Source organism: Lepidochelys olivacea (assembly GCF_965140295.1).
Source record: "Lepidochelys olivacea isolate rLepOli2 genome assembly, chromosome: 11".
Classification (NCBI taxonomy): domain Eukaryota; kingdom Metazoa; phylum Chordata; order Testudines; family Cheloniidae; genus Lepidochelys; species Lepidochelys olivacea.
The window spans coordinates 5,057,814-5,069,885 of NC_140421.1; the positions used below are offsets into that span (position 1 = coordinate 5,057,814).

Consider the following 12,072-nt stretch of genomic DNA (forward strand, 5'->3'; position numbering starts at 1 on the left):
CCACAACTAGAAGATTGGAGGGCAGAGCAGACTGTAACACTTTGCTACCCTCAGTGTTCAGCCATCTATCTGCTGCATCAATCTAGATATCACCTTGTGACACATAAGAAAAAAGATTATAACTAGTACCTTAAATGCTCAGAAATCAGGATGCCTATTTTGTACTCTGATGAAAAGTGCTGTAAGCTCAAGGTTTATTCAGTAATGTTTTCTTGTCATTTTTTTTTTTTTTTTAGTGTGTATAGGAACTCAGTAGTGTAATTACAAGTACATAACTATTCCTTGGAATATCTGTAATTCCTATTTTATTTTGAGTTGCTTATCTTCATTTAGACTAATCCAGTTTAATAGGGTTTTTAACTAATATATTTCCAAATATTTTAGATCTAGTGCTGCTATAGGGTATTTTTCTCTTAATTTTTAATTTATTTGTTAGAACTTTTCTTAGACTATCATGTTCCTCTCACATTGTGTACTAAATCTGTAATGACCTTATGATCTTTGTTACTCTTTTTAGTAAATAAAATGGTTAATAAGATTTATGTAGTTGGAAATGTTTCTTTTGCATACCCTTACATGTTGTGGAACACTATGTGCTTTAAGTATCAGAAGGGTAGCCCTGTTAGTCTGGATCTATAAAAGCGGCAAAGAGTCCTGTGGCACCTTAAGCTTTCATGGGTGAATACCCACTTCGTCGGATGCATGTCATCCGACGAAGTGGGTATTCACCCACGAAAGCTTATGCTCCAATACGTCTGTTAGTCTATAAGGTGCCACAGGACTCTTTGCTGCTTTTATGTGCTTTAAGAGGAGGCCATATTCAGAAGATATTTGGTATATTTCTTTATCTGATACGGGGAAGAGAAAGATTTGCTGTGAAGTCTGAATACTCTTGTACTGTTATTGTAGACACTTAACACAATATTCTAGGCAAATTCAAAATTGCTTAATTCTATTCTGCCTACCTGTGATGGGGTATACCAGGGATCGGCAACCTTTGGCACATGGCCATTCAGGGAAATCTGCTGGCAGGCCGGGACAGTTTGTTTACCTGCAGTGACCGCAGGTTCGGCTGATCACAGCTCCCACTGGCTGCGGTTCGCCGTTCCAGGCCAATGGGGGCTGTGGGAAACGGCGCGGGCTGAGAGATGTGCTGGCCTAACGGTCAAAACCCAGAAGTTTTGTCATTACCATAGAAGCCCACCATTTAGCGCCCCTTTTCACGCTACATCAAATGCCAAAGCCTTGCCGATCATGTGCAACATTTAAAGTTGAATTCTGTTCAGTCTGCTTTCAGCCTAAGACTTCTATGGTAGGAGTCTGCAGACCGCAGACAGAATTTCCAAAGGGGTCTGCAACTCCATTCGAAATGTTTTTAAGGGTCCACAAATGAAAAACGGTTGAAAACCACTGGCATAGAATGATTTAAGTCCTGAACACTATTGCCTTAGTGATAGCACTGTATTTCCACTGCCAAAAAAAATAGTGTTGTTACTACTGAATATTGTTGCTCTTGAGTGTGGAAGTCTATTATTATTTTTCAAAAAAAGAATTACTTGTGGCACCTTAGAGACTAACAAATTTATTTGAGCATAAGCTTTCGTGAGCTACAGCTCACTTCATCAGCTCACGAAAGCTTATGCTCAAATAAATTTGTTAGTCTCTAAGGTGCCACAAGTCCTCCTTTTCTTTTTGTGAATACAGACTAACACGGCTGCTACTCTGAAACCTGTTATTATTTTTCAGTGACAGGTTGTATAGTAGAGACGTGAGAAACAAAGACAAGGTGGAAACTGAAAAAGGAACAGTTATAATATGGAGAGCCAAGAAAGAAGGTTTTGTCTGGGCAAGCCAAGAGGCAATTAAGTCTGTGGGAACAGAGGGACAGAATTGCCATGAATGAAGGAAAAGGGTAGTGTGGCCAGCAAAGCTGACAAAAAGGACTGAAGTAACTAAAAATTGCTTGGAAGAAAGGATAAAAACAGATTTCATCTACAAAAAAATAGCTATTACACACTATTTGATTTTAGCAGGCTTTTGTTGTTGAATTATTTTTAAAATTGTGCAAAAGAAATTGCTATCCGGTTTTAACTTTAATTCCCTGTGCAGAAAAAATAATCACAATTCATTATAGATGTGTACATATTTATTGAGAATCAAAAGGTGGCTGAACATGACATGCAATTACAAGATAATGTTCAGTTGAAACTGTTCTACCAAAACATGCAGAAGTTACTTCTGATGAGAGATATTTGTGCAATAAATTCAAGAACAAAGAAAACATATGGGCAACCTGATTATTATCACAGGAATTGTTGGCAAACATAATTGCTGTAAGAAAAGGAGTACTTGTGGCACCTTAGAGACTAACCAATTTATTAGAGCATAAGCTTTTGTGAGCTACAGCTCACTTCATCAGATGCTGTAGAAAAGCACTGGTATTTATATATGAATAAAAACGTTCTTGTATTTTATTGCATATTGAGTGGTAGTTACATAAGTTTTATTAAAAGAACTTAGTATTTGCTGAAAGGTGGAAATGCTAGCTTTCAGAAAAAAAAATCGTTTACTAATCTTAACACCACCTTTTAATGAATGAGAAAACTGTAACCCATGAGAGATTTTTGCCAAAAACAGGGGGCGGAAGGGTGGAATCTAAACCTTGATTGCTTCAGAGCAGGCTTAATTAGTAAATTTATCGGATTTGAATTAAACAAAACAAAAGGCTCATTTTATTCAAGTCTCATTCCAGACCACCACCCCTTTTCCAGCCTTAGGGGAGGGAGCCTTTAATAATGGTCTGTGTAAACTGATGCTCAGGCATTAAGAGATTGGAGAAGTGCTGCTTGCGCAAGTTAAAGGAGAAGAGAAACGGCAATCAAATAAAAAGCGGCTGCAGAAACAAAACAGAACTTTTACTGAATATAAAAAAAAAATGTCTCTTTTCACCAAAGTCTTGAAGAGCAGTTGCAGACAGGCGCTTGAGCCTGAGAAAAGGAGTTGCTTTTTTCGTGTGATTTTTGTCAGCGGGTTTCACCAACTGACCAAACGTTCTAGCAGCCAGACTTTGGAGGTGCAAAATAACACTACAACAGCAGCTGCAGCAGCAGAGGACAAAGAGGAGGAGATGGTGGCAGTTTCAGAGGAGGCAGAGCGGCTCCTGAAACCCACCCAACACCACCACTGCAAAGTGAAGAGCCTGCAAGAAATGCCTGGACCCAAAACCCTCTCCAACCTGGTTGAGTTCTTCTGGAAGGACGGCTTTGGTCGCATTCATGAAATCCAGGTACAGTTTAGTTAAAAGAACCATTTTGATTTACTCTAGGATATCAGTTTTTTTTTTAAAAAAGTATCTGCTTAATTAATGAGTTGCAGTCCCAGTTAATCCTGCTTGTCATGACAACGTCGTGTTGGTGCTGTTGTCACGCTACAGTTGGTGTTTGTTTACAGGATCCCTGTTCGCCCCATTCAATCTTCATGCAATGAGTGTTTCAGTGTTTGGCGACTTCAACCCTGGCTTTCTTCTTTCTTTCCGTCAGAGAACAGTATTAAAAACGTGCTTTTCAGTCATGGACAAGAGTCTGCAAAACGTGCATTAGAATCTGCTTTAGTGAGAACAGATTTCTGACTGATTCTTGTGGTTTTTTTCCAAATCTCTCATCTAATATTAGGGCTTTCTCTATCCCCCACAAACCCAGCATCTTGTGGGACTTCCTTTGCATCTTCCTCCTCCTCCCTTTTTTGGGGCAATATTTTCCCGTCTTTTCAACCTTAGCTGTTTGGGGTTTTAGTTGGCACGACTGACTTGTTTAACATTACATGTAGAACTGAAGAAATCCAGCCATAATAATACATGGCAGAGGGGGCTTTTTTTCCCCTTTAAGATTTGAGGAACACAAGAGAGGATTTTTCCTCAGATTTTACCAAAAACCAACCAACTCTGTTCATCTCCAGAACGAGGCAGTGTCAGCACAAGGCAGAATTTCTGTGACTTATAATGAAAATTTGAACTGCAACCTTGGAGCAGCGTCCACACTATGCTGTGGGGGCGCACATGTCTCTGTGAGCAGAATTTGGCTCTATACAACACATTGCGGGGGGTGGTTCCCTCAGCTTTTTTCACCTACATCTCCCCAGAGCTCATCAGTTCCTCAGAGAGACCATTTTGTCTCTTAACTATCCCTCGCTCGCACCCCGCTCTGCATGCAGACCCTTCACATATCGGGCCCCTCGGGGGCCGGTTTCTGTGTATATGTCTGCGCCGGCTGTGTATTGGCCTGAGGGCTGGCGGGGCTGCCGCCGCTGAGTTGTTTAGACAGCCATCCCCTCAGCGGCAGGCGGGCCATTTGAAACCCTCCCTTCCCCCTCCCTCCACCCCTTCGGAGGATGGCAGCGCGCGCCAAAGTTGGGGGTGGGGGGGACCCAGCCAACGGTCGCGGCTCGCGGCGCCCCAACGTTCCAAAGGGGCTCGCGCTGCCGGAAGGGAGCCAATGGCGCGGCTCCCCCATGTCCCCGAGACAGCTGCCCTCCCTCCTGCACCCCCTATTGGCAGACAGCAGGGAGGGACGGACCCCACGTGTGCGAGGGGGTGGTTGTATAGAGGGGAGGGGCTGGCCCCCTTCTAGTTGCGGGGGGAGGAGGCTTCCTGGTAGTGGGCAAGAAGTAGGAGCGTTGGGAGCAGATCAAGGGACGTGATCATTCCCCTCTGTCTGGCACTGTGAGGCCACATCTGGAGTATTCAGAGTAGCAGCCCTGTTAGTCTGTATCTGCAAAAAGAACAGGAGGACTTGTGGCCCCTTAGAGACTAACAAATTTATTTGAGCATAAGCTTTCCTGAGCTACAGCTCACTTCATGGGATGCATGCATGCATCCCATGAAGTGAGCTGTAGCTCAGGAAAGCTTATGCTCAAATAAATTTGTTAATCTGGAGTATTGCATCCAGTTTGGGGGCCCCCCCACTATAGAAGGGAGGTGGACAAATTGGAGAGAGTCCTGCGGAGGGCAACAAAAATGATTAGGGGGCTGGGGCACGTGATTTACGAGGAGAGGCTGAGGGAACTGGGTTTGTTTAGTCTGGGCTTGTTTAGACTTAGTTTAGAAGAGAAGACTGAGGGGGGATTTGATAAAAGCCTTCAACTACCTGAAGGGGGGTTCCAAGGAGGATGGCGCTCGGCTGTTCTCAGTGGTGGCAGATGACAGAACAAGGAGTGGTGCTCTCAAGTTGCAGTGGGGGAGGTCTAGGTTGGATATTAGGAAACACTGTTTCAGGAGGAGGGTGGTGAAGCACTGGAATGGGTTCCCTAGGGAGGTGGTGGAATCTCCTTCCTTAGAGGTTTTTAAGGCCCGGCTTGACAAAGCCCTGGCTGGGATGATTTAGTTGGGATTGGTTCTGCTTTGAGCAGGGGGTTGGACTAGATGACCGCCTGAGGTCTCTTCTAACCCTAATCTTCTGTGATTCTATGATTCTTCTAAGAAGGGACGGGCGAGTGAGTGACTGCAGGCTTGGGGGCCCCTTGGCCACAGCTTGGCTTTGTGCTCACTCATGTTTCACACACAGTTGCATGGACACTAAAGCCCCACACCCAGGCATGTAATAAACTACTCTGAGGTGGGCCAAGCGATGACATAGACTAGGGCAGGTGAGGCCCCACATGCTGATGGCAGATTCTTAATTTGAGTGGGAGAGGACCAGTGTCTGGAGTGGGCAGCTAACGGGAAGTCCAGTAGCGTAGCCAGGGAAGGAGCGGGGGGAGCGGCCGCTCCCGCTCTGAACTCAAGTGGCGCTTTTCTAATTTATAGGCACCTTTTTTAATTTTTACTCACCCGGCAGTGCTCCGGGTCTTCGGCGGTGGGGGCCTCCACGCACTCCGGCTCCTCGGCGGCGGGGGCCTTCATGCGCTCCAGCTTGGCGGGGGCCTTCAGTGCTGCCGAGGACCTGGAGTGCCGCCCAGTGCGTACAAGCGGGTGGCACCTTTTTTTATGTCCGCTGCCCCTGTTCGCTCCACCTAGCTTCACCACTGGGGAAGTCCCAGGGCTCCCACAATCTGGCCTGTGGGACGAGCAGCCTAGACAATGGGTCATCATCTTGGTCTGTCTGGGTCAGAGAGCAAAGATGGGAATGCCTTGTGGGTTGGGACCTGTCATCTCCAGGCCCTGCGCCTTTGCATTTGATAGGCCCCAGCCTGCAAGGTGTCCCTGCACAATTCCCAGGAGCAGCAGGAGAGATGTGCAATAATTAGAGCATGCTGCTGACATAGCCTCTGGAATGTGTCTTTTATAAAGAGGGAGTTCCTCTATCTTTGTTTTTTAAGCAGCCACTCCTTCCTATGCTGGGGCTCCCTTCCCTCCCATCTGCATCTTCCTCGGACAAGTGGGTTTAGGGTGAGCACCTGCATTTCAAGAAAATAAAGAACTGTATGAAAAATACAAGCTTGTGTTTATTTTTCAGGGACAGTACCTAATGGGTTTTCATGCCTGGTACAAAATCAGACATTTGTAATGCAGAGTATTGACCCTTTAGAATAATTATTGCTAGAAAAAATACTGTCTGATCAAATGTTTCTTTTTGTTAGATAACATTAGACTTTAGGCATCACAATACACTACAGGGTGGGATGTCACTGTAGATAGGTTTGAATTTTCCCGCAGTAGTTACACCCACAGTAGGAATCCCTGGTGCCCAAAACAACTTAACCTCAGGCTTTTGGACAGAGGATAGCTTTCCATCTCAATTCTGGGCTCCCCAGTGGTGTCTCCAGCTTTGCTAGGTCAGCATTCAGGATTTTGTTTCTCTCCTGCTCACTCTTAATTGCTGGCTAGGTGAGAGACCAGCAGTTGAAACTTCTTCTCTTTCTTCTTTGGTTGATCCCTTGTCACACTCTCTTTGGTTTCTCCATCAGCTCCTGCTCTGTGCTCTTGCTACATGAGGAAAGAGGCAGTGTGGGGACTGTGGTGAGGTACCATATAGAGAAGGTGTGCTGCATCAAGCAATGGCGGAAGCAACAGTCAAATGAGTCCCCATCTTCCCTTGTGGAGTCAAGACAGTGGGGAGCAGGAGACCTGAAAGGGGCAAAATCCAGTGGGTCATGAGACAGTCAGAGGAAAGTTGTGGAGTTGTTAGACATTGGGGGAAGGGGAACAGAAAGGGATGGGGCAGAAAGGAGGGAAAAACTTGAGTTGGGAAGCTTCAGAGGAAGAGAGGAGCTCTTCACCCTTCAGAGGCAGAAAAGGGAACTGACACTGAATGAAACCACTGGAGTGAGGAAGGGACTTGTGTGCCCTCTGAAGGCACCATCCCTAAGGAGGGCAAAATTAAAAGCATATACTTCATTTTCTGTCAAATCTGATTACCTGTTTTACAGTAGCTCAGGGTTAAGCAGGTCTGCTTCCCCCTCCTCTCCAGAAAAATACAAAGACTGCAACTGTGGCTGCACTGGGGATATAAGGGCGGGAGTGACCAAATGCCTTGCATTATAGGTGGAGGGATTGTCTGTATTCCAGCCCATAAGGCCTTGTCTAAACTTAAAAGTTTTGCTTCCTTAACTATGCTGGCATAGTTCAATTCAAGCAGCAGAAACCCTGTTATATAGATGCAGTTATACCAGAGTAAAAGTGCTTCTACCAGTATAGCTTATTCCTGTTCGGTGAACAAAATATACAAGGCTAGCATAAAGGGCTTTATACCAGTATGGCTCACCTATGCTAGGGTTTAACTGTTGGTAAAAAATCATACCCTTTAATAATATAAGTTGTGCCATAAGTTAAAGCTTTTTAAGTGTAGACCAGGTCTAAGAAGCAGCAGCAGAGGATCTTGGGGATGGAAAAGGAGCAGAGAAGATAAAAAGGGAAAAGAGGGGAAAGGAAAGGGCAGCTGCTGAGAAAACACAAGGTATCAGGATAGAAACATGAACTATGGAAGGAAACAAAAATCAGGATGGAGAAGAGGGACTAAAAATTCCCAGAAAGGGAAAGGAAAGGCAAAAAGGGAAAATTCAAACAAGTTGCTGTATTTTAGAGTAAAGATTATATGTTACTTTCTGTTAAAATTTTTAAAAATAGACTAGAGTTAGACTCTTAAATCTTTAGTGAGGTCAATGGCAGCCAAACTTTAGTCTTCTATTTTTTAATTTCTTGGCCTAACTGGATTGGTAGCCAATTAAAACAACTGACTCCCCCCTGAGAGAAACAAAGCAAAAAATACTGTGTGTGTGTGTGGGTGTACAAGACAGACATGTGACCCATATCCACAAATTAAATTACAACAGGGTTATACGTACTGTGCAAAATATTGCTTTCTTTAATTTTAGCAACTAAAATATTTGTTAGTGCTATGAAAATTTTTGAAAATAACAACAATCAAAGAAACTAGAGGTGGAAAAATAGTAATACATGCCACAACCACTGAACAATACAGGATTTTCCCCTTAATCCAATACAATTTGTGGAAGGAAAAACCGCAAAAAAAGGTGTGGGGCAGTATATCTTATCTATTTTTTATTCAGTTTAGAGTCTCACAAAACATTTTAGTTTACAAATCATGATGGCTTGTTTGTATATACTCTGTAACTGGATTAATAACACCCTGTTAAATTTAACAACAGAGTGAACATCAGGAATGAATTAATCTGAAACCTCTTGGTAACCATTGCAGCTACTTAAATTATGTTCTTTGAAAGACAGAAATGTTCCATATGCAAAGGGGTGGTGTGGGGGGGATTTAAGCATTTTTTACAATGAAGGTTCTGTTCTCAGTAACCTGATTCCAGAATCTAGTTGGCCATAGCAGCAGTGCCTACAGCAACTCTGGGTAAAGGAAAAGAGTTTTGAGTTCAGTGGAGTTGGAGCTGTTGTGTTCCACCCATAGGTTCAGAGAGAAGGAAAACGAAGGTGAGGGGGAAGGGTTTGGACTCTGTGAATTCAAATGTTGTGTGTGAAGTACAGCATGACATATGAGGGAGTAGGGAGACAAGGCAGGATATTTTTAATAATTGTAACAAGAAACAAAATATGGAATTAATGGGTTTGTGAAATAAAATATCAAACAGACCTTTCAGACATATCTGCAATATACATGTGATGCACAAAACGCCATTTTGTTTATTATTTTATTATTTTTTACAAGTAATGTCCCCAGATGAGCTAGAGGCTGTACAGTCACAATGAAAGACAAGATTCCTGCCCTGAAGAGTTACCTTCTTTTTCTATTATTTGTGGAAAGAACACATATTTCATTAGATTTCACTCCTCAAAATTTAGTCCAAAGTTGTCTTTATTGAATTCTAGCTTATAAATCTCACCATAAAGAGTATAACTGAATGTACGTATGTTATAAGAATGTAGTACAATATGTTAAAGAATGATTAATTCTTTCCAAGGTTATTACAGGCAATTGAACATCTCATCTATACAATAGTGGAAGATTAAGGGATACTACTCAAATTAAGGTTTCAAAGTAGCAGCTCTGTTAGTCTGTATTCGCAAAAGGAAAAGGAGGACTTGTGGCACCTTAGAGACTAACAAATTTATTTGAGCATAAGCTTTCATGAGCTACAGCTCACTTCACCGTTTTCTTTTTACTCAAATTAAATCTGTTCTCCTGATGGTGGATTTTTTCCGATCCTGATTCTCTGATTGTAAATTTTCTTACCATAAGAACGGCCATACTGGATCAGACCAAAGGTCCATCTAGCCCAGAAGTATCCCGTCTTCCGACAGTGGCCAATGCCAGGTCAATAGCCCAGAGGGAATGAACAGAACAGGTAATCATCAAGTGATCCATCCCCTGCCCACAATTCCCAGCTTCTGGTAAACAGGCTAGAGACACCATCCCTGCCCATTCTGGCTAATAGCCATTGATGGACCTATCCTCCATGAATTTATCTAGTTCTTTTTTGAACCCTGTTATAGTCTTGGCCTTCACAACATCCTCTGGCAAGGAGTTACACAGATTGACTGTGCGTTGTATAAAAAAAATACTTCCTTTTGTTTGTTTTAAACCTGCTGCCTATTAATTTCATTTGGTGGCCCCTAGTTCTTGAGTTATGAGAAGGAGTAAATAATACTTCCTTATGATTTTATAGATCTCTATTATATCCCCCCTTAGTCATCTCTTTTCCAAGATGAAAAGTCCCAGTCTTATTCATCTCTCCTCATACGACAGCCGTTCCATACTTCTAATAAATTTTGTTGCCCTTTTCTGAAACTTTTCCAATTCTAATATATATTTTTTGAGATGGGCCAACCACATCTGCATGCAGTATTCAAGATGTGGGCATACCATGGACTTATATAGAGGCAATATGATATTTTCTGTCTTATTATCTATCCCTTTCTTAATGATGCCCAACATTCCGTTCGCTTTTTTGACTGTCGATGCACATTGGGTGGATGTTTTCAGAGAACTATCCACAGTGACTCCAAGATCTCTTTCTTGAGTTGTAACAGCTAATTTAGACCCCATCATTTTATATGTATAGTTAGGATTATGTTTTCCAGTGTGCATTACTTTGCATTTATCAACATTGAATTTCATCTGCCATTTTGTTGCCCAGTCACCCAGTTTTGAGAGATCCTTTTGTAGCTCTTTGCATTCTGCTTGGGACTTAACTATCTTGAGTAGTTTTGTATCATCTGCAAATTTTGCCACCTCACTGTTTACCCCTTTTTCCAGATCATTTCTGAACATGTTGAATAGGACTGGGCCCAGTACAGACCCTTGGGGAACGCCACTATTTACCTCTCTCCATTCTGAAAACTGACCATTTATTCCTACCCTTTGTTTCCTATTTTTTAACCAGTTACCAATCCATGAGAGAATCTTCCCTCTTAGCCTATTACAACTTACTTTGCTTAAGAGCCTTTTGTGAGGGACCTTGTCAAAGGCTTTCTGAAAATCCAAGTACACTACATCCACTGGATTCCCCTTGTCCACATGCTTGTTGACCCCCTCAAAGAATTCTAGTAGATTGGTGAGGCATGATTTCCCTTTATAAAAACCATTTTGACTATTCCTCAACAAATTATGCTCATCTATTTGTCTGACAATTTTGTTCTTTACTATAGTTTCAATCAGTTTGCCCGGTACTGAAGTCAGGCTTACCGGCCTGTAATTGCTGGGGTCATCTCTGGAGCCCTTTTTAAAAATTGACGTCACATTAGGTATCCTCCAGTCATTTGATACAGAAGCTGGTTTAAATGATAGATTACAGACAACAGTTAGAGGTCCTGCAATTTCACATTTGAGTTCCTTCAGAACTCTTGGTTCTTCTACACCAGCTCTCCTGCTAATGGATTTTTATTATCTATATCTACTATCTCCTAAAGTGGTTTTGTGGCTTTATCTCGGCCTACATTTAGTTCTAATCTCTCCTCAGATATATTCAAAATGAATTCCTGAGAGATGGGTGCTTCATTTCAAGACCATCTCCGAATGAAATCTGTTAATCTTTTTCTATTTGTTGGGAAAGATAGAGCATCACTCTGTAAAATAATCTTTTGAGAAATCTTTTTGTTTGTTTTTTTTATTGTTGAATGTTTCTCAATTCCTCTTTCTTAATTGCCTGCTCTTTGCCTCCAGCTAGTATTCATGGATCACTCAACAGAGATACCTTATTAGATAAGTAGAACACCCTCCACCTTTTCTTTTCCACCACCTGACAATGTATGCCTTTTTTGAGATGTTTGTCATAATAAATCTACTCTAAAATTTGGAAATTTCAATGCACTGCTGTTGTGCTGGCAGCCCTAATGGCAAGGTCATTGAGTAGACTTTGTAAAGAATAAGGAACACACTAATTGCTTTATTTATTGAAGAGGGACAAGTGAGCCTTTTTAAAACAAAAAAGTAAAAATTTACTTCTTGACTATGCTTCTTACCTCCCTTTACTTTCATCCTTTGTTTTGATCTTTTTGGGGCTGATCTTTTATATAAGACCAATATTTTCAAAATGGAGCACTGCACAACAGGTTGACATGGGAGGAAAACAATTTTGTCACTCTTTTGGACATGAGTTGGACATTTCCATACTCCACAAGTCCTTTCACCTCTTCAATATTCAGTGTAGCTAGCCCTT

General features: G+C 42.2%; 1 protein-coding gene across 1 annotated transcript in view; it reads left to right on the forward strand.

Moving 5' to 3' along the window:
* The first annotated feature begins 2,847 nt into the window (after positions 1-2,847).
* Positions 2,848-12,072, forward strand: part of CYP27C1 (cytochrome P450 family 27 subfamily C member 1) — a 38,906-nt gene continuing 29,681 nt past the window's right edge. The window contains exon 1 of the mRNA XM_084642707.1: positions 2,848-3,286. Coding sequence (XP_084498833.1) covers positions 2,936-3,286 — 351 coding nt within the window. The 5' untranslated portion in view covers positions 2,848-2,935. The remainder of the gene's footprint in view (positions 3,287-12,072) is intronic.